A 21,351-nucleotide genomic window follows, 5' to 3' on the forward strand; every position below is an offset into this window, starting at 1 on the left:
GATTGACGACCACTCAAGGATTGACAATTTTTTAGCTTTGAAAAACTATTTTTTTTGCTTTAGCAGTATGTTTGGGATAATTGTCTTGCTGTAGAATGAACCGCTGGCCAATGAGTTTTGAGCCATTTGTTTGAACTTATGCAGATAGGATGGGTCCATGCACTTCAGAATTCATTATGCTACTACCATCAGCAGTTGTATCATCAATTCTGCTCTGCATCAGTTTCCTATTACACTCAATTCTTCTCCACCATGAAGATGTCTCGTGATCTGACCTTTACCACTCTACAGCGCAGAGAATTCCAGTACCTTCAGCAGCCATACATGCCCAACCCATAACACCCCCCACCACTGTGTTTCAAAGATGAGGTGGTATGCTTTGGATCTTGGGCAGTTCCTTCTCTCCTCCATACTTTGCTCTTGCCATCACTCGGATATAAGTTAATCTTCGTCTCATCTGTCCACAAGACCTTTTTCCACAACTGTGGTTGCTCTTTTAAGTACTTCTTGGCAAACTAACCTGGCCATCTTATTTTTGCAGCTAACCAGTGGTATGCATCTTGCAGTGTAGCCTCTGTATTTCTGTTCATGAAGTCTTCTGCAGACAGTGGTCATTGACAAATCCACATCTGACTCCCGAAGAGTGTTTCTGATCTGTCGGACAGGTGTTTGGGGATTTTTCTTTATTAATACTGCCGAGAGGATATTAACTATAAGGAGTCAACTTCATTTTTTTGACTAGTTCCAAAGTCAACATTTAATTCACCAATTTCAATTGTTGAGTATTTCCAGAATTTTTATGAAACATTTCGAGCATTCACTCTCCATTACTGAGATACTTTCTGCGTTTACATCTCTACATTTTAGTTACATTATCATCCCTTTTAGCATGTAATCACTGCAGCCTTCCACCCCATTAAAGACCTTATCTCTTGGTTGCTCTTCTCCCTACTTTCTCTGCAATTTTGAAGTTGTTTATCTACATCTGTTCCTCATTCTAAGATTATTAAACCCAAGCATTAACTCTGTTTTCTTCTCCTTGGGTGCTGTCAGATCTGAGTGTTTCAAACATTTTCCATTTTATTTTGCCTGTCATCCACAGTCAGAAACAAAAGACTTATTTCATTAGCATTGGTTTGAGCTGTGAGTTTAAATAGTTAATCCTTTTCTGCCAAACCTTTCATCTACCATAATTGTGCTTTAGTATATTGTGCCCATGTCCAAGGTTCACCCTAATGGTTATATAATTAGATTAATAGATATCCACAAATAAATACTCTCTAGTATGCCATATTTTAAATGTCACAATCAAATATCCTGAAAGAAATTCCTTTTCTAGAGTAAAACATCCCAAATATCTTGACCCTTTTTAGTTTAATGGCTTTCATCTAATCATCTAAGCTACTTACAGGCTTTCTATTACCCACTGTATGAAAGGAATGGAAAATCAACACAATCATTTAGTTGCAACCTTATTAAAAACTTAAAACTCAACAGTGCTTCAACAAAAGAATAGGCCTTCTAATAATCCTAATGCCCAAACCACAGTGCTAACGCTTTCTTTGCACAGTGGGCAGAGATGTTACCAAATGCCTCCCCTACATTTTCATTAAACTTCACCTTCAAATTTGATTCGACCAAGTTAGTCAGACTTTAGCCCTGATTCGCCGAAGGAAATCAAGACCTGATCCCAATCAATAATTAAATGTTTGTGAGCAGGTACCTTTGTTCTCGGTATTGACCAAGTACTAAAGGTTAGGTAGCTGGCGTACAAGTAGCTTGACACAAATTAACAATATTGTCATTCCATCGAATGTGTATTACCAGCTTCCAAGTGCAGACAATTATAAAGTATTGTCAAATAGTGGGTTTTGTTTCTTAATCAAATCTGAGAGAGCATATAGTGCCGCAGAACATATGGTCTCCATGGATAATGTAGATTAAGGTTATGGGCCAAAGCACGGTGGATGTACATGGGGCTGTGTGCAATAATTGTACCACCTGGTTGATGACTATCTCAGTTGAGTGAGGTTTGTTCAACTCCAATTACTGGCAACCTCTGCGTTATAGCTGATCGACGCATAAATTTGTCCTTGCACAGTTCACATTACTATCCACTATGGGTGCTAGCCAACTGGATACAAAATTAGTTTGGTGGTGGAGGTCAGAGTGGGTGTGAAAGGGTGTATTTCAGACTGGAGGCCCTTGACCAGAAAGATTTGTACTGTCTACATTTATTGATGCATTTTACTAGACATTTTGCACCAAATTAAGATAACACTTCCGTTGTCCTAAACTGGGCCTGTGATACTTTATGAAATGGGATGATGGCAAGGTTAGATACTACAGCATGTTCTTAAAAACTAAGTTCCAATATATCTAAGGTACACAAAATTGCTGGGGAAACTCAGCGGGTGCAGCAGCATCTATGGAGCGATAAATAGGCGACGTTTCGTGCCGAAACCCTTCTTCAGACTCCAATATACCTATATGTTTTAGTAAATGGTTTAAGTACTATGAACAATGAACTTTTGATTTATATTGCCTGTATTTTTTTATCAGATGAAGATAGGCTGTCCAGAAGAAAAAGCATTGTTGACACAGTGTCAATCCAAGTTGACCTCCTTGGTGTCAATGTTCAGCAGGACAAGGTATAGTAAAAAAAAAATTCCTACATGTAATATTGTTCCTAATTCTCTGACAGTTGTGCTGCTATGGAATGAATTCTTTGAAACGTAATTACGTTTCCTGTAAATTTCTTTCACCCCCATCAATAAACTGAATAACTTCTCCTTAAAAATGAATGATTTTGTTGGAACTATATTTTTAGGTATTTGTTTAAAAATGTAATTACATTATGAAGTATTTTATTAAAGAGTCTCTAGTGTGCAGGGATAAGAATTGTATTGACATTTGTGGAATTCCAGAATTGTTAAATTCTAGCCGTACAGGGGGCTTTCAATTCCCAGTCTGCCATACATCAGTAGTGCCCATGGAATAAATCCATTTGGGCTGCTAACACTTGCCATCCTGCACTTCCATAATATCTATCTTTAGTTTAGAGATAAAACAGAAACAGGCCATTCGGCCCACTGGGTACACGCAGACCAGCAATCCCCATACACTAGCACTATCCTACACATTAGGGACAATTTACAATTTTACAGAAGACAATTACCCGACAGACCTGCACGACTTTGGAGTGTGGGAGGAAACTGGAGCACCGGGAGAAAACCCACGCGGTCACAGAGAGAACATACAAACTCCATACAGACGGCACTTGTAGTCAGGATCGAATGGGGATCTATGGCACTGTAAGGCAGCAACTGACCACTGCACCACTATCTCCTAGTCATACTAGCTGTCCAGCTTGGTGAAGCATAATAGCTTGGTGACCATTTCTACAACAAATTCTTAAAAATAATGTTCCATGACAGAAGCATGTAGTGACAAAGAGGAGTGCAGCAGAGGCAATAGTTGCAAGCTGGATATCTGAGACAGGGTAGCACAGTGGCGTAGCTGGTAGGGCCGTTGCCTCATAGACCCGCTGTTCGATCCTGGCCTCAGGTGTTACATGTGTACCGTTTGTAAGTTCTCCCTATGACCGCATTGATTTCCCCCAGGTGCTCTGGTTTCCTCCCACATCCTAAAGACGTGCAGGTTTGTAAGTTAATTGGCCTCTGCAAATTGCCCCTAGTGTGCAGGGAGTGGATGAAAAAGTTGGATAACATAGAACTAGTGTGAACAGGGTGTGAAGGAACTGCAGATGCTGGTTTAAACCAAAGATAGACACAAAATGCTGAAGTAACTCAGCGGAACAGGCAGCATCTCTGGAGAGATGGTATCCAGGTTGAGGGGGAAGTAATGGAGGGCATTCATTTTCAACATTCAAATGGAGATTTGATACGTTCTGGCAAGAAGAAAGTATTTGAAATTAGCTATTTTGTCTGCTGCCAGTGGAATTAGTAAGATTGCTCCTACTTAAGAACTGTTAGAGACAAGATTGATCAAATGGCATCCACCCATGCTGCTACTACACTGTGATTCTCCAGAGTATCCACATAACTAATCCCTGGAATCCTGCTAGCAAGCCTCCTCTGTGGCCTTCGTGTCTTTCTTAAAGTGGTGCAAGGTTTGGTGCAAGATCTACAGAAGTGTTCCTTTTATTTCCACAGGCTAAGATAGTTGAAGAAATCACCTTTGAAACGCTAAAGAAAGCTATCGGTATGTGTTTCGTGGTAAAGCAAGTCATAGCATAACATGACAGGGTTGGGGGTGGAGAGAATTTCGGAGAGAATTGGAATAAACTTTGAGCTATCCAGACTAGCATTTATTGAATGCGTTTTACAGGCTGGTTCTGATGATAATGGCATGTGAATACATGCCTTGGAATGGATTTTTGTCAAAGTTTGTGGGCACTTATTTTAATGGATTCAGTGTTATCTTGTCATTTTTATGAATTGGAATTCATCATTTCAGATAGCCAAAATCTTGAAGAACAAGAAAGGGAGAAGCGCCGCCAAATAATTGAGAAGTTCCAGAAGGCACCATTTGAGGAGATTGCGGCTCAATGTGAATCCAAGGTTAGATCAAGCAATGGTGTATTTAACATATCTGCTCTGTTTATTGCATTACTTCTTTAGATTCTACAGCATGGAGACGGGCCCTTCAGCCTACCGAGTCTATGCCGGCCAGTGATCATCCCGTACACTACCACCGTCCTACACACTAGGGGCAATTTGCAATATTTTACAGAAGCCTATTAACCTATAAACCTATACGTCTTTGGAGTGTGGGAGGAAACAGGAGCACCCGGAGAAAACCCAGAGAACGGTCACCAGGAGAACGTACATACTCCGTGCAGACAGAACCCATAGACAGACCCGGGGCTCTGGCGTTGTAAGGCAGCAACTCTACCGCTGCGCCACTGTGCCATCCACTCTCTTTCCAACTGAAAACATTCTTTGTGAGAGGGTACAGGTTGGTGATTGTTGAGGAGGGCACATTGTTCATTTTGGGGTATGCTGGAATTGAAATATTTTGATACATTTTAATTAACATCTGAGTGCAAGGAATCATGTGCCTGTGAATAAATACCAACATTCTCTTTGTCGTGATATTCAACATGATTTATTCAGCTATTTAAACAAAATCTGGTCAAACATTTATTAGAGGGCTAGTCGTAAAGCTTAACTAGTAACTAGTTTAAAAAATAGATAATTTTATACTATATCAGTTTGTCTTTGGTTTATTTCCCACACCACAATGTCTTATTTACCTCTCTTCCAGTCAAACCTCCTCCATGACAAGCTTGCAGAGATATTTGAATTGACAATAAGGTGAGTGCTTCTGGTTTAATAAAAATGTTTAAATGTATTTAATTTAATAATAGCTAACCAGTATCTAGTAAAGTACAATAAAATTAGTGTACAATTATTACACAGCAACTAAAGAATGTTAACTTGCATATTGAACTACCTTCTGTTATTAATCTTTAACTTTACCTAAAGAAGTGACCAAACTGTTGAAATTGGTTTCCGCACATACCTACAAGAAAATCATCTTCACATCTAAATTTTGACACATTACATTGAAAATACATTTTTAAGCCTTTTAAATGAGTCCAAATGTTAAAACAATTATGAAAATAACGTGAATTAACCCCACCAGTGAATAGACTTAAATTCCTCAACTTTTAAAATTTCACATTCAACGGCTTGCTATCCAAGACTAAATTAGACAACATATTCCAGGTAGTGGTTAATGACCAGTACAAAAAAAATCATGAACAACCAATGTGATGCAGCTAAAGTTATCTCTTTGCAATAAATTTATTGCATGTCTAAAATTTGATCTTTTTATGCGCCTTTGATTTTCTTTGTAAACCTATATGATTTACAAGACAGAACAGGAAAGAGATTATTGGATATTTTCAAACAAGCTGATTGTGTTCCGTAGATCTCATCATGAATTGAAAAGTTGCACAACTCTATCCTCTACCATTTCCAATAAATAGAACGCTATGTGTCTACCAATTTGTTCATTGTTCCTCTGTTACTATTTGGCAAACAGGACTATCATATATCCTGAAATTGAGCATGAATTATTTATCTACTACTCTATCCCCTACTCCCAATTCCTCCGTCTACGCCGCATCTGCACCCAGGATGAGGTGTTCCAAACCAGGGCATCGGAGATATCCTCTTTCTTTAGGACATGTTCTCTTTCCCCCTTGTCTTCACCTTCCACCCTACCAGCCATCACATACGACAGATAATCCTCCAACATTTTCGCCACCTCCAACAGGATCCGATCACTGGCCACATCTTCCCATCTCCTCCATGTTTCATCTTTCCGCAGAGACCGCTCCCTCCGTAACTCCCTGGTTAATTTGTCCCTTCCCACCCAAACCAACCCCCCCCCCAGGTATTTTCCCTTGCAAACGCAGGAAATGCTACACTTGTCGCTTTATCTTCCCCCCTCGACTCCATCTAAGGACCCAAGCAGTCTTTCCAGGTGAGGCAGAGGTTCACCTGCACCTCCTCCAGCCTCATCTATTGCATCCGCAGGCTTGGCGACCGTTTCGCCCAACACCTCCGCTCAGTTCGCATTAACAGCACTTCAACTCCCCCTCCCATTCCGAATCTGACCTTTCTGTCCTGGGCCTCCTCGATGGCCAGAGTGAATCTCACCGCAAATTGGAGGAACAGCACCTCATATTTTGCTTGGGTACTTTACACCCCAGCAGTATGAACATTGACTTCTCCAATTTCAGGTAGTCCTTGCTTTCTCCCTCCTCCCCTCCCCTTCCCAGCTCTCCCACAGCCCACTGTTTCTGCCTCTTCCTTTTATCTTCCCGCCCCCCCCACCCCCACATCAGTCTGAAGAAGGGTCTCGACCCAAAACGTCACCTATTCCTTCGCTCCATAAATGCTGCCTCATCCACTGAGTTTCTCCAGCATTTTTGTCTAACCGATTTTTCCAGCATTTGCTGTTCCTTCTTAAATATAAATTATTTATCTATATGCTGTCTGACTTCAGCATCCATAGAGTAATAGTTCTATTAGAGCAAAAACAGGCCATTCGGCCTGCCAAGGAGTGACATAGTATATGAGTTCAATCCTGACCACCAATAATTCTACACGTAATTTTCCTAAATCATAGGCAGAAAAAGTAAACCAATATCAGCACGCTTTCCTGACCTAACATCCCCAGATTGAATCCTAATTACAGTCAGGTGGTTCTGATGGACAAACCACATCATTAGCACATCCAACTTCAGACACCCAAAACAGGCAGGCTGTTCCAACTCTATATCGGCAAGAAATTATCAGTTGAAAGAGGAAATTGTTGTATCAAGTTCCCAAAGCAACCTCGGAAAAAGTGCATCATCCTAAACAACCCTTGGGGAATTTCTGACCCATAATCTCACAGAAAATAGAGGAGGAGTGATTGAGGTGGTCCTGAGTAGCTCATTCAAATGTTGGGAGCATGACATTGAGTATAAATGGTGGTAGAAGCACATCAGAGTGCCCTGCGTTCGCTCCAGCAACCCCCTACTACTTGTCCTACATTAGCCTCGTCAGCCACCTCAGAAACCAGAAAACCTCAGTAGAAGCAAGCCATCATTATCCCATGAGAAGAAAGTTATGCAAAAATATAAAACCTCTTTAGTAAAATTGAGCATAATTTGAAAAGTGTGATTGGATAAAAGGAAGTTTTCTCTCCAAAGTAAAACCTTTTGCATAACAAAATAATGTTTTGACGTACTACTTTTAAATAATTGAACACGTTATGTAGGGGGAGGGGAAGAGAAGAAAATATATTGAATTAAATTAGACAAAGTGCAACTACATTTCAATTTGCAGAATACCGTCCATTTGAATCCAGCACGTTCAATATCAGAAACTGGAATTAAAATAACTTTAATGACTTGGCTGTAGAATTAATCTTTGGGATCCTGTGTATTCAAAGCTGTGCATCAGCTACTACAGTTGCAAGATTGTCAGGAGAACATCTCTTCGACGGGATAATTGGACATCTTCTATACTTGATATGTATATTTAAATACAATTTTATTAATAAAATAAATTAAAAATAACTTTTCTTTGATAATACTATTTGTCATTTAAGTACGGTGATTCTAAATGTTTTTAAATGACTTTTTTTTCCAAAGATGGAAGAAAGTAAATAATCTGATTTAACCTCTTCTCCAGCAGGCCACCTCCAAGCCCATCGGGATCCATGAGTGTAACAGCGGGCCATGTTCAATACCATTCCATCCCGGTCTATGAAATGAAGTTTCCAGACCTTTGTGTTTATTAGTCGCTGCTTCTGTTTAAGATACCTCAAGGAAACATAACAAAGCATACATGTTTTCCATTGATTTAATATTTTTCAAAATGGTGTTTGTCGAGTACTTTCACCGAATCAAAATAAATTAGTTGAAGAGTCAAGTTAATTTTTAGGGCTTGCTGAACTGGTGTTCATTGTGATGAGTTCTAGTCCTTCAAATGTATAATGTCTAAACATGCAAGAATCCGGCAAAGGGTGTGTTTAAGAACTTAATATTTGCGTTGAAAATTATTGTTTCACCTGGCCAGAGGGGCAACATATGGGAGGAATTGCCAACATTCACAACTATGAAAGTGTAGTTATGACCACTATAGTTAAAATAGATAATACAGCAAAAGAATGGATTTTATCAATGAATCTATGATACGTAAATGTCTTTACACAATTTGTCATATTTGTTAATTAGAACTCCTTTTAAATTTTGTTCTGCAGCTTTCCAAACATAAAAATGTAACACATATTTCTTGTTAATTTTCAATTGTAATCTGTTCATGCATCTACATTGAGCATTGAAGTATATTGATATTACTATTCAAAACTATATGTGAAATTGGTTGATTTTATTCACTTTTGGTACATAGAATTCCATCTAGATTGTTGGTATTTAGTATTTGCACAACTATTATGTAAGTATAATCAAATTGATTATATAAATGTGTACCATAATCTGGAGGACCTACCATTATTCTCCACCTCTCAAGTCTCTTCACAGTGCTAGACTAGAATCAAACTCAACAGGGTCGTCTATCCCCGCTGATTCTGTTAACAGTGGGCTGTGCCCTTGGCTGTGTTTTCACTATATAATAGATAGGGACAGTGGCAATTTTGTTCATCCATTCATGCGCATCCTTAATTAATTGACGAGGCATTCTGCTATTTAGTAATGCAGCAGTATGCCTCCCTTTCCGAGTATTTCCATTTTTCGTCTAAGTGATCGAAAACTGCTGGGACGGTTAAAAAAATACAAAGAAACAGAATACACCATTTAGAGAGTCACCCATGAGAGCCTGGGCCAGATCATGCAAGTAAGATTGTTATACATTAACGTTACTTGATGCGTGTTATTCAGGGAATAGCCAGATCAGCTAACTGCTTTATTATAACAATATTAAAACTGAGTGTGAGGAAGTAACAAAAGAAACTGAGATATTAACTAAGAGGTAAACAAATCAATTGTCCATAAAAACGTCAGGGTGTTAATGGTTCCAATTAAAGCATTCCTAATCATCTGGGTCACCTCTCAAACCTTCTGATTCTCAGGGGAACTATGACCCCCTTGCACCAACGATGAAACCAAACAAGGCAACGGTGGCAACTGCATGTTTCCTTGACTGTCTCCTCTGTTCACCTTCTCCAAGAAAGCTGTACCCAGCAAGCCTGAGTTATCCTCAAACTATACCAAGACATCATCAAGCACAGCACTTTACTAAGATGGCATTGGGGATTCACGTATTCGGAGCTGGCCATTTTCCTCTAATAGGTCGAGAACCTTATTGTGATGGACGATCCTCGGGTTCTTAGCAAAAAACACTTCTACTTGAGATGTGTCTGAGGGTCTCCCAAGTCGGCCGGCATCTCATACACATGGAGGGAGTATAAATGGCCAGCATGTTCCACGCAGGGTCAATGTTGGAGCATAACTTGAGGGAGGTAATGAGCAGGGACTGATTCAGGGAGGAATACGCACTGTGGGTCAATTTTAAAATCGAAGACTTCTATTACTTCTGGTGATATCCTGGCTAAAACTGTGCCTAACGGTGTCTTCAAAGAAGCTTACTGCCGTGAGACAGTTTCCTAATCTTTAAAATTTCCCTGTCCAGGTCAATTCCGGCAAGCTCAAGTCAATGCCTCCATTTGGTCACTAGCACTCTTGAAATCAGAGTAGTACTTCATGATGGGTAGTGGGATTTGTGTCTCAAGCTTGGGGATCCTACCCCTAGTGCATAACATGCCATTAGTGGTAGAAGTAGACAGGTGTAGGAACTTTAGAAAATGTCTACTAACACTATCTAGCCTAACTAAACCATTTTGGGAGGCCTCGTATAAAACTAAGGTGATATTTTTTTTTAAAAAGGGGGGAATAAAATAGGTTTTTAAAAAGTTCAACCTTCTGTAAAGGATGGAGCCCAGCTTGCAGAAGGTTGTTCCCACATTCCTCCAGTTTGTTACTCGAGATCCCTGGAGAGCAACCAACCCAGGAGTTTATTCTGGTGCCCAGGTACTTCTCCCAATCTCCAGGATTAATAAAACTAATATTCCGTTTGTTAAAAGACCAGTTATCGACGGCATTAATAAAGGAACTTTTTTTGATTTTGGATGTCCTATAAAAGTTGGCAGTTTTATTGAGATTAATCTCGAGGCTCGTCCAACAGAGGTTGTCTTGGACCTTGAGGTTTATTTTGACATGTCCCTGTGAGAGCCACTCACAAGGACCATGTCTTCAGCAAATGCAGGTGGTGCAGTGTGTCCAGCACACCAAAATAAAATCCCAAGCCAGTCCAATCCAATGAATATAAACAAGTTAAATACAAATCAGATAACTTTCCTAAGAAATGCGAGATATCTAGGATGAAATATCTCCGAAATCAATTGCAGATAATGCCCGTACAGAACAACATTACTGCCATCAAAAAGCAATTCTTCCTATTTGAATTACACCTACAAAATAGCACTATAGTCAGTTTATATATTTTAGCAATTGACCCATGAGTAAGAAAAACCCGAGGATCCAAAACATTTGAATGTTTACTATAGAGCATTTTTTTCCATCCTTCCACACACCAATTCTCCACGTTGAATTAAAACACTTCCCTTTTAGAGAAAAAAAATCAATTTGAGTCATTGTGCCACTGAACATTCACTTAAAAATACTCTTTCTTCAAAAAAAAAGTATAAAATAGTACTATACTACAGAGCTGGCTGGGCCATGTGCATTTACATCAGATTGTATATTCATTCTGGCACTGTTAGACAAAAAGTCACTGCAGTTATTTTACATTAGAATATATTATAGAAAATCTGCTTCTGATGCATAAACCTTTCATGAAGTGCACATTATTAATGGCCAATTTTTTTGCATCCCTTTGAATTCTATTATGCCCCAAGTTTGAAAACCTAGAATATAAGCTGCAAATCAAGCCTTATAAATAATGATACGGTATACATTACTCAATGAGTATTCTGTATTAATGTACATTTGGCCAGTTTTTATTATTTTGAAACTTTTTTTTAGTTGATTGTTTTGTATTAATCTGGAGGGCACATGAGAAATATCTATGCATTGGACCAGTTTAAAGAAATCTGAGAAGCTGAGGTTAAAAATCTGTGGGCAAAATTTTTTTTTAAATATTATATCATTAAGATGTGTAAATGCAAATAGAAAAGTGCAAAGAATATTAGTTTTTGGAGATTCTGTGGATCTTTCACCAATCGGCCAAATTTAAAGCAGAAACTCTGAGATTGGCAGGAATATGCTGTTTTATAACAGTAATGAAATGTATTCCTTTTGCTATTCCAGTCAAATTATACAACAAGCTTTGGTGCTTTACACATGATTATGCTTTGTTTTGAATAGCTTTGCTTACAATGTACAATTCAACGTGTATTTGGAAGTAATAGATACGTTCCTACCTGTTTTTAATCTATATGTAATTAAACAAATTGATAGCTGTATAATGTGGGAAAAGGTTGCATTAGACAAATCTCTCCATTTATGATGTTTAATGATTTAAAGCAAATAATGGCAAATCCAAAACTTTCAATGCTGGAATCTGCGGTTTCCTATGGACTTGATTGTACTGTGAGCAATAGAATTTTTGTATTGGTTCAAGTCACATTTGCATTCGGTGAATGTTTTAAATTGATTGAGCACTTTTTAAAAACACCATTAGTTCTAAAGAGCAGGTCTTTTTTATGGTGTCTGTGCAAGACGTGTGAATTTATGCCATAAGACCAGCGTATGTTCTGTTTATAATGCTTCATGGAAAATATTACTTCAAATTTAGTCAGCTATGTTGCATGTGCTTAAACTATGATCATGTGTGATGTATTATGTAATCCTAGTCATGTATCATCTCTTCAGAATATTCTCTACACCTTGAATGTATTTGTAAATGTCTAAAATGTGGGTTTCTATGTATTATTGAAGCTTTATTCATCTTCAGAAATATTATAAACTTAATGTGAAGGATAAAATAAACAGCTTTACTGCAGCCTGTAGCATTTTTCATTAAGATATAGGTTTGTTATTGTCATATGTGCCAAAATGCAACGGAAAAACTTGGTTTGTGCTACATATTCAAATCATGAGTACAATCAAGCCATACATAAGTAATACACATAAATAAACTAGCATAATGCAGAATCTAAAGTTACAGCATTGTAGCTACCGAGAAAGTGCAGTACAAGAGCCACAGTGAGGTAAGTTGGTAAATTGAGACTCACCTTATGAGAAGTAGGATGTTAACCGTGGAAAACAAGATATCTTGAATCTTGTAGGTAGACAAAAATGCTGGAGAAACTCAGCGGGTGAGGCAGCATCTATGGTGCGAAGGAAATAGGTGACGTTTCGGGTCAAGACCCTTCTTCAGACGGGCTGAGTTTCTCCAGCATTTTTGTCTACCTTCGATTTTCCAGCATCTGCAGTTCCTTCTTAAATATCTTGAATCTTGTGGTACCTTCAAGCTTCTGTATTTCCTTCCTCAGAGGAGAGGGGAGAAGAGGGAATGACTAGGGTATAAATGGTCCTTGATTATTTGGCTGCTTTTCTGAAGCAATGTGTAGATTATATTAGTTTTCTCATATACACCAGGATACAATGAATTATTTGTTTGCATGAAGCTTGTAAAGTAAACAGTAACGTGGGCAATGATAGACACAACAATCAATACAATAAAGAATGCAGAACAGTGAAAAGCTTGTAGTACAGTCAGAAATAGTTAAATTCAGATGTGAGTTGTATTTTAGAGCCAAACGGGGCAGGACCTTCACAGTGAGTGGTAGGGCCCTGGTAAGTGTTGTAGAACAAAGCGATTTTGGAGTACAAGTATATAGTTTCCTAAATGTGGCATCGCAGATGGACAGGGTTGTGAAGAAGGCTTTTGGAAAGCCGTCCTTCGTCAGTCAGGGACCCGAGTATAGAAATTTGTATGTTGTGTTACAGTTGTACAAGATGTCAGTGAGCTGCCCTGATATAATTTAAGATGGAGAGAGTGCAAAGAAGATTTATGAGGATAATGCCAGGACATGAGGGCTTGGACTCTTTGGAGAGGGTGAGCAGGGTAAGATTTTATTCCTTGGAGCAAAGGAGGCTGAGCTGTGATCTTAGATGTGTATAAAATTATCAGGGGATTAGATTGAATGCAGAATCTTTCTCTCAGGGTAGAGGAATCAAGAATTAGAGGGCATTGAGTTAAGGTGAGGGGAAAAACTATGTTTTCACACATATGGAACGAATTGCCAAAGTACAATAACAGCATTTAAAAGTCATTTGGATAGGTACATGGAAAGGTTTATAGAGATATGGTTCAAAAGTGGGCAAATGGGACCAGTTTAGATGGGACATCTTTGTTGGCATGGATGAGTTGGCCAATGTGCCTGTTTTTGTGCTCTATAACTATATCACCATATGATTCTTAAGTGCAAAAAATATCACTTTGAATCAGTTGTTTAAGAAGGAACTGCAGATGCTGGAAAATCGAAGGTAGACCAAAATGCTGGAGAAACTCAGCGGGTGAGACAGCATCTATGGAGCGAAGGAAATAGGCAACGTTTCGGGTCGAAGAAGGGTTTCGACCCAAAATGTGGCCTATTTCCTTCGCTCCATAGATGCTGCATCACCCTCTGAATTTCTCCTGCATTTTTGTCTACCTTCACTTTGAATCAGTGCTGGATTCTTGTTTGTCATGCATGTGAGTGACTTGGTGGAGAATGTCTGGAATCTGCTTAGTAAATTTGTTGTTGAAATGATGATTGGAGAGTTGGTGATTGTAGTTGCCCAAGGTTACAGACAGATCAGCTGGAAGGTTGGGGTAAACAGTGAAGTCTGGAAGTCGGGGCATCAGGTAAGTCGGGACGTTTATTCGTCCTGATGAAAAATGTCCACGAGTAAAAAAAATAGCCCCGAGTACCGATGGCTGGCATAACGAGCCGCTACGATATATCCACGGACTCGTTACGAACATTCTGTGAGTTTGAAAACTCGGGAGAATTCGTGAATAACTCGGGAGAATTTGTGAATAACTCGGGAAAGTGGGACAGGCTCTTTATACTGACCGGATGCACATGGTAAATGGCAGGGTCCTTTGTTCATAGTTCCTGAAAATAGCAACATGTATTAATAAGGGAGGAGACAAGGTGTTCAGTTCAGTTTGTTATTGTCCCGTGGATGTACAGTGAAAAGCTTTATGTTGTGCTATCCAGTCAGCAAAAAGACCATACATGATTACAATCAAGCCTCCCACCATGTGCAGATATAGGGTAATGGGTGTAGTGTTTAGTGCAAGATAAGGTCCAAATAATGATAGTTCAAAGGTTTCCAATGTGTTTGATAGGAGGTCAGGACCAGTCTCTAACTAGTGAGAGGATGGTTCAGTTGCCTGATAACAGCTGGGAAGAAATTCTCTAAATCTGGAAGTAAATTCTGAAACGGATGCTCAATTTAATCAGAATCAAAATCAGATTTTATTTGCAAAGTATGTTTTGCAACATATGAGGAATTTCACTGGCCAGGTCAGTCATACAATTAAAAGCAACAGACTCAAAAACACATTTAACTTGAACATCCACCACAGTGACTCCTACACATTCTTCACTGTGATGGAAGGCAAAATAAAGTTCAAGTCTCTTCCTTTCTTCTTCCTCGGTCGGGGGCCTCAAGCTCTCCTTTGACGGGACGGTCTTAACTCCCGTAGCCGGCGGCGTTCAGCTCCTGCATCCGGGGGGGGGGGGGGGGGGGGTTGTCAGCTCCCCCGCGCCGGGCGATCGAACCTCGTGTCAGGGCTGGCCAAACCTGCGGCATTGGATCTCCCCACTCAGCCTCTCCTGAGACGGCGAGCCCTTGATGGTAAGTCCACGGTGGTCGCGGTGGGAGCGAACCCAGGCAAGGTATCCGCTCCGATGTTAAGTCCGCGCCCCGCCCCGCGGTGGGGCTCACGACAGTCCGAGGCGGCTCCCAGATCCAGCGATGTTAGGCCGCAGAGCCCGGTGAATATGATCCGAAAAATGATCACATCTCCGGGAAGGTAAGGACTTGAAAAAAAGTTTCCCCCGTTTCTCCCCCCACATTAAACAAACCAAAGAACATAAAAACAAATTTTAAACAGACGCTAAAAATAACAAAAAGTTGAAAAAACGAACAGACTGCCGGCAGGGCTGGCCATCTCCCCAGCGCCCCTGGTGGTCTGTGGATGCCTGATGACTATGGCGTGGCCTGAATACCATCATGACTACAATTGAATTTGGCCATCTCTGGCAATGACACACCTCTACCAAATGAGTGTAATGACTTTTACTCCCTGGTTCTGAACAGGCAAACAACGTTTTCATAAGGTCATGAGTGATAGGAGTAGCACTAGGCCATTCAGCCCATCAAGTCTACTCCTACACTCAATCATGGCTGATCTATCTCTCCCCCCTAACCCCACTCTCCTGCCTTCTCCCCATAACCTCCGACACCTGTACTAATCAAAAATCTATCTCGCCCTTAAAAATGTCCACTGACTTGGTCTCCACAGCCATCTGTGGTAAAGAATTCCACAGATTCGCCAACCTCTAACTAATTAAATTCCTCCTCGTCTCCTTCCCGAAAGAACGTTTTGTTTCCCATTCCCCGGTGGCTCTGTCCCACACAGCTCGGTGGTGGCAGATTAGATCTGCCTTCAGGTGAACTCAAAAAGGGGCGAGGGTGCTGTCTGTGGTTGGGTTCTGAAATCGTGCACCAATCAGCCCAGAATGTACAGTACTTAGTAACTGTGCGCCAACATTCCCGAGCCCCTGTTTCCATTCGATTTTCACCGGGACAGGAAATGCCATATTTATGTTTTACTGCAAAAAAAAAACATGTTTTACTGGAGGAACTCAGCAGACCAGACAGCATTCGTGTAGGGAAAAGGAAAGATGACAATTCAGGTCAGGATCCTTCCTCAGGTTGATTCTGTTTTAGTGATGTGGAATTTCATTTTCCTGCAATTTCAAAGCGGTTATGTTTTCAAAAACTCAGTAGAACAGTAGAAGTTTAATTTGTTGTTTCATGGTAGGTTCAGACCACCTGTCACAAGGGGGTCCACTGCTTTGCTTGCTGCTGAGCGGGTAATTGCACTGCTTGGTGTGAGAAAATCGTAGAGGTCTGCCCAGGCTTTACGTACACTTGACTTATGTACAGTCCGTACAGCCAAGCGAGCATTTGGGAGACCGGTGGGATGGATTTGCCGACTCCTACCAGATTACAGGCAGAGCAGCAGTAGAGTTGCTGCCTTACAGCGCCAGAGACCCATGTTCGATCCTGACTACGGGTGCTGTCTGTACAAAGTTTGTATGTTCTCCCAGTGAGCATGTGGTTTTTCTCCGGGTACTCCAGTTTCCTCCCACACTCCAAAGATATACAGGTATGTAGGGTGACTGGCTTCGGTAAAAGTTGTTCCTAGTGTGTAAGATGGTGTTAGTGTATGGGGTAATCGCTGGTCGCCACGGACTGGGTGGGCCGAAGTGCCTGTTACCACGCTGTATCTCTAAAGTTTATCTCTAAAACAAAAATCTTCTGCCACATGTGGAACTCTGCGGCCACATTTCCGACGTGCAAACAGGGACTTGCAAAACTGTACAGTTTACAGGAACACAACCCTGCTTTAACCTGGGGACGACCTGTACAGGATTCTGGGTCTAATGAAGTGAATTTCATTGCCTTTGGCGTTAGACTAGGAAGAAAAGAATATGACACTAGATTTCCACCCCAGACCATTATGGAGAGATATTTGCTGTAAAGTACCTCGGAATGCATAGCCGTGGATTAATTGTCTGAATATTAAATTAACTATGATTTGTATTTCCATTAACATCGCTTCTTCCACTGCTGTCTAGATGTCATAGAGTGATACAGTGTGGAAACAGGCCTTCCGGCCCAACTTGCCCACATCGGCCAACATGTCCCAGCTACACTAGTCCCACCTGCCTGCGCTTGGTCCATATCCCACCAAACCTGTCCTATCCATGTACCTGTCCAAATGTTTCTTGAACATTGGGATAGTCCCAGCCTCAACTACCTCTTCTGGCAGGTTGTTCCATACACTCACCACCCTTTGCGAGAAAATGTTATCCCCCAGATTTCAATTAAATCTTTTCCGCTTCACCTTGAACCTACAGTATGTCCTCTGGTGCTCGATTCCCCTACTCTGGGCAAGAGATTCTGTGCATCTACCTGATCTATTCCTCTCATGATTTTATGCATGTCAAGTAACAACAGGCTCAAATGTGACCGTGATGTTGCCAACAGCTCAACAACATCGCATAATATATAATTACTTAGGCGAGATATAACAGTGCTTCACGTCCTTGGAGAAATGTCCCAAATTAAGCAATCCCATAAGCAACAGGGAAGTAAAAGATAGAAAACAAAAGACACCAAACAAATCAGGAAGTCCTGCACCTGAATCAGACCTAACAGGCATTGTTTGCAGAACATTCCCACCAGTATTGCAGAACAACACTAAGTGTAGGTGAGAATTTCAGCAAAACATCTGCTGCCATTTGGAATCTCTCCAGGATTTATTCTACAGATAATTTAATTTGCTTCTTGCTGCTAAAAATAGCAGCTGCAAAGCATTGTGAAGAACAATGATGCTTCTGTCAACCCTTGATCATAGAAACAAAGAAAATAGGTGCAGGAGTACGCCATTCGGCCCTTCGAGCCTGCACCGCCATTCAATATGATCATGGCGCCGGTGGCAGTGTCAAAGGTGTTTCTGTGCCTGCAAGTGGCAGCACGTTGATACAGGGGGAGGTCCGAGCTGATAAGGTTGACGGAAATTTGAGGACTAATGAAGGTCCTGTGTGCTACTATTGTAGAGGGAGAGGGCACATGTTAAAGTTGTGTCCCGTTCTGAAGCAGAAAAATGTGGCTTTGGTGGGTACACAGAAGGCACCTGTGGTACCTGAGGTACCTGAGTCTGATGAGTGTAGGAATTATTCTGCGTTCATCATGAATGGTTTTGCTTCTCTGGAGGATGGGGGTGATAGAGTTCCAGTATCCATCTTGCGTGATACTGGTGCTACTCAGTCCTTTATATTGGATAGTGTACTGCCGTTTTCTGGGGAATCATCGGTTGGGTCAAGTGTCCCAGTGGTAGGATTCGGGATGGATGACATGGTAGTGCCTTTGCATACCGTGAGTCTCGAGTCCGAGTTGGTTTCAGGCCGGGTAACTGTTGGGTTACAGCCGTGTTTTCCCGTTGGGGGAGTTTCTGTGATTTTGGGGAATGACTTGGCAGGAGGTAGAGTTTTAGTTACTCCTGAGGTGACGGCTGTTCCGATGGTGCAGAGTCCTGATAGATTGGCTATGCAGCATCCGAGGGTCTTCGCAGCTTGTGCTGTCACGAGGGCTATGGCTAAGAGCCAGGCGAAGTTTGGGGATGTAGTGGACCTGAGTGAGAGCATTTTTGGGGGATCAGGATGATGGATCCTGTGTTGTGAAGGGTGTTTCTACATCTCAAGATGGGGTAGTGTCTGGAAATATGCCGGTGTCACTGTCACGTGACCGGCTGGTTGAGGAGCAAAAGAGTGATCCAGGTTTATCTGATCTGTTCGACTGCGCGGTGCCTGAGGGGGATATGGATTCCACAGCAAAGAGGTATTTTCTAAGGGAGGGCTTACTGATGCGAAAGTGGTCTCCCTTGGATATATCTGGGCATGATGATTGGAGCGTGGTTGATCAGATTGTGATGCCTCGTCGGTATAGGGACGAGATACTCTGTTTGGCTCATGATGGTCCTCTGTGTGGACATTTGGGGGTCAATAAGACGTATGGCCGTATCTTACGGAATTTTTTTTGGCCAGGGTTGAAAAAGGACGTGAAACAGCACTGCAGGTGTTGTCACATTTGCCAGGTGGCAGGAAAGCTGAACCAATCGATTGTTCCTGCGCCTTTATATCCAATCCCTGTGGTCGGTGAGCCGTTTAAGCGGATTCTAGTTGATTGTGTGGGTCCTCTACCTCGGACAAGGGTGGGCAACAAGTTTTTATTGACAATTATCTGTGCGTCTACCCGCTTTCCGGAGGTGGTCCCTTTGCGTAGAATTACTGCCCCTACCATTGTGAAGTCTCTCACTAAGTTTTTTTCGTTGTTCGGTTTGCCCAAGGTTGTGCAGAGTGACCAAGGTTCCAACTTCATGTCGAAGGTTTTTGGTCAGGTAAGGAAGTTTTTAGATATTGAGCATTGTTACTCCAGTGCGTATCACCCTGAGAGCCAGGGGGCTCTCGAGAGGTTTCACCAGACTTTGAAATCTATGTTGAGGACTTACTGCCTGGAGTTTGAAAAAGACTGGGATGAGGGGGTTCATCTAGTTATGTTTGCGGTGCGTGAGGTCGTGCAGGAGTCTTTAGGGTTCAGTCCTGCTGACCTGGTGTTCGCGCATACTGTACGTGGTCCGTTGAGGGTCCTGAAGGGGAAATGGTTGCAGGAGGATACAAAACGTAGTATTTTAGACCACGTCTGTACTTTTCGGTCTAGACTGAGGAGGACATGCGAACTGGCAATGGGTAATCTTGCCTCTGCTCAGTCTAGGATGAAGGACTGGTTCGACAGGAAGGCTTCTAGTAGGAATTTTTCTCCAGGTGACAAGGTCCTGGTGTTGTTGCCTATTCCTGGTTCCAGTCTGCAGGCTCGGTATAGCGGTCCCTATCAGGTGGTTAAGAAGGTTGGTGAGAGGGATTACGTTATTGGTACCCCTGATCGGAGGCGTAAGACTCAGCTCTGTCATGTCAACATGCTGAAGCAGTACCATGAGCAGGAGCCTGTGGAGGTTGATGGGGAGGAGCTGTGTCCTTCGGTTTTGTCTAAGCCTGTTTTGGCTGCAGTGGTGCTGCCCCCTGACACGGGTGGTGATGTGGGTGAGGCACGGTTGTCTGTGGCAGTGACGCAGGGAAAGCTGTGTAACTCTGAGGCTTTGGAGTCGCTTCCCTTGCGGTTGTCTCATTTGATTGAAGGTCAGCGGGGTGATCTGCTTGCTTTGGTGGAGTCAAATGGGTTACTGTTCTCGGATGTGCCTTCTCAGACGTCTGTGCTGCAGCATGACATTGACGTGGCCGGTGCTGCGCCAATTAAACAGCATCCGTATCGGGTCAACCCTGACAGGCGTCATCGTCTAAGGAGTCAGGTTGACTATATGCGGCGGCATGGCATTGCTGAACCTAGTTGTAGTCCGTGGAGTTCTCCGTGTCTACTGGCTACGAAGGCTAATGGGGAGGACAGGTTTTGCATGGACTTTCGGAAAGTGAATGGTGTAACTAAGCCGGATTGTTATCCTCTCCCACGGATGGAGGATTGCGTGGATCGTGTGGGAAGTGCATCTTTTGTGTCTAAGTTGGACTTGTTAAAAGGGTATTGGCAAGTTCCTTTGACTAGGCGGGCGAGGGAGATCTCTGCGTTCGTTACGCCTGATGACTTTCTTCAGTGCACAGTAATGGCATTTGGGATGCGCAATGCGCCGGCAACCTTCCAACGGTTGGTGAACATTGTATTGTCTGGTTTGTCCTTCTGTGAGGCATACCTTGATGATTTGGTTGTGTGCTCCAGGTCGTGGATCGAACACATCGGTCATCTGAAGGAGGTATTTCATCGTCTAGCGGAGCAAACCTAACGATCAATCTGGGGAAGTGTGAGTTTGGCCAGGCCACGGTAACGTATCTGGGTAAGGTGGTGGGCCGGGGTCAGGTTCGCACTCTCAAGGAAAAGGTGGGGCATATTGTCGCATTTCCTGCTCCAACCTCTAGGACTGAACTCCGTAG

General features: G+C 41.9%; 1 protein-coding gene across 5 annotated transcripts in view; it reads left to right on the forward strand.

Moving 5' to 3' along the window:
- efr3a (EFR3 homolog A) overlaps nucleotides 1-12,566 on the forward strand; it is a 128,679-nt gene extending 116,113 nt beyond the window's left edge. For 4 of the 5 annotated variants that reach the window (XM_033019662.1, XM_033019665.1, XM_033019661.1 and 1 more), the window contains 5 exons: nucleotides 2,563-2,651; nucleotides 4,176-4,224; nucleotides 4,480-4,583; nucleotides 5,290-5,339; nucleotides 8,217-12,566. In XM_033019662.1, the coding sequence (XP_032875553.1) occupies nucleotides 2,563-2,651; nucleotides 4,176-4,224; nucleotides 4,480-4,583; nucleotides 5,290-5,339; nucleotides 8,217-8,325 (401 nt within the window). In that variant the 3' untranslated portion in view covers nucleotides 8,326-12,566. The remainder of the gene's footprint in view (nucleotides 1-2,562; nucleotides 2,652-4,175; nucleotides 4,225-4,479; nucleotides 4,584-5,289; nucleotides 5,340-8,216) is intronic. The other variant, XM_033019663.1, reaches the window with a different exon arrangement.
- Nucleotides 12,567-21,351: the final 8,785 nt, after the last annotated feature.

This window comes from Amblyraja radiata, chromosome 4, assembly GCF_010909765.2.
Source record: "Amblyraja radiata isolate CabotCenter1 chromosome 4, sAmbRad1.1.pri, whole genome shotgun sequence".
In the NCBI taxonomy this organism is placed as follows: Eukaryota; Metazoa; Chordata; class Chondrichthyes; order Rajiformes; family Rajidae; genus Amblyraja; species Amblyraja radiata.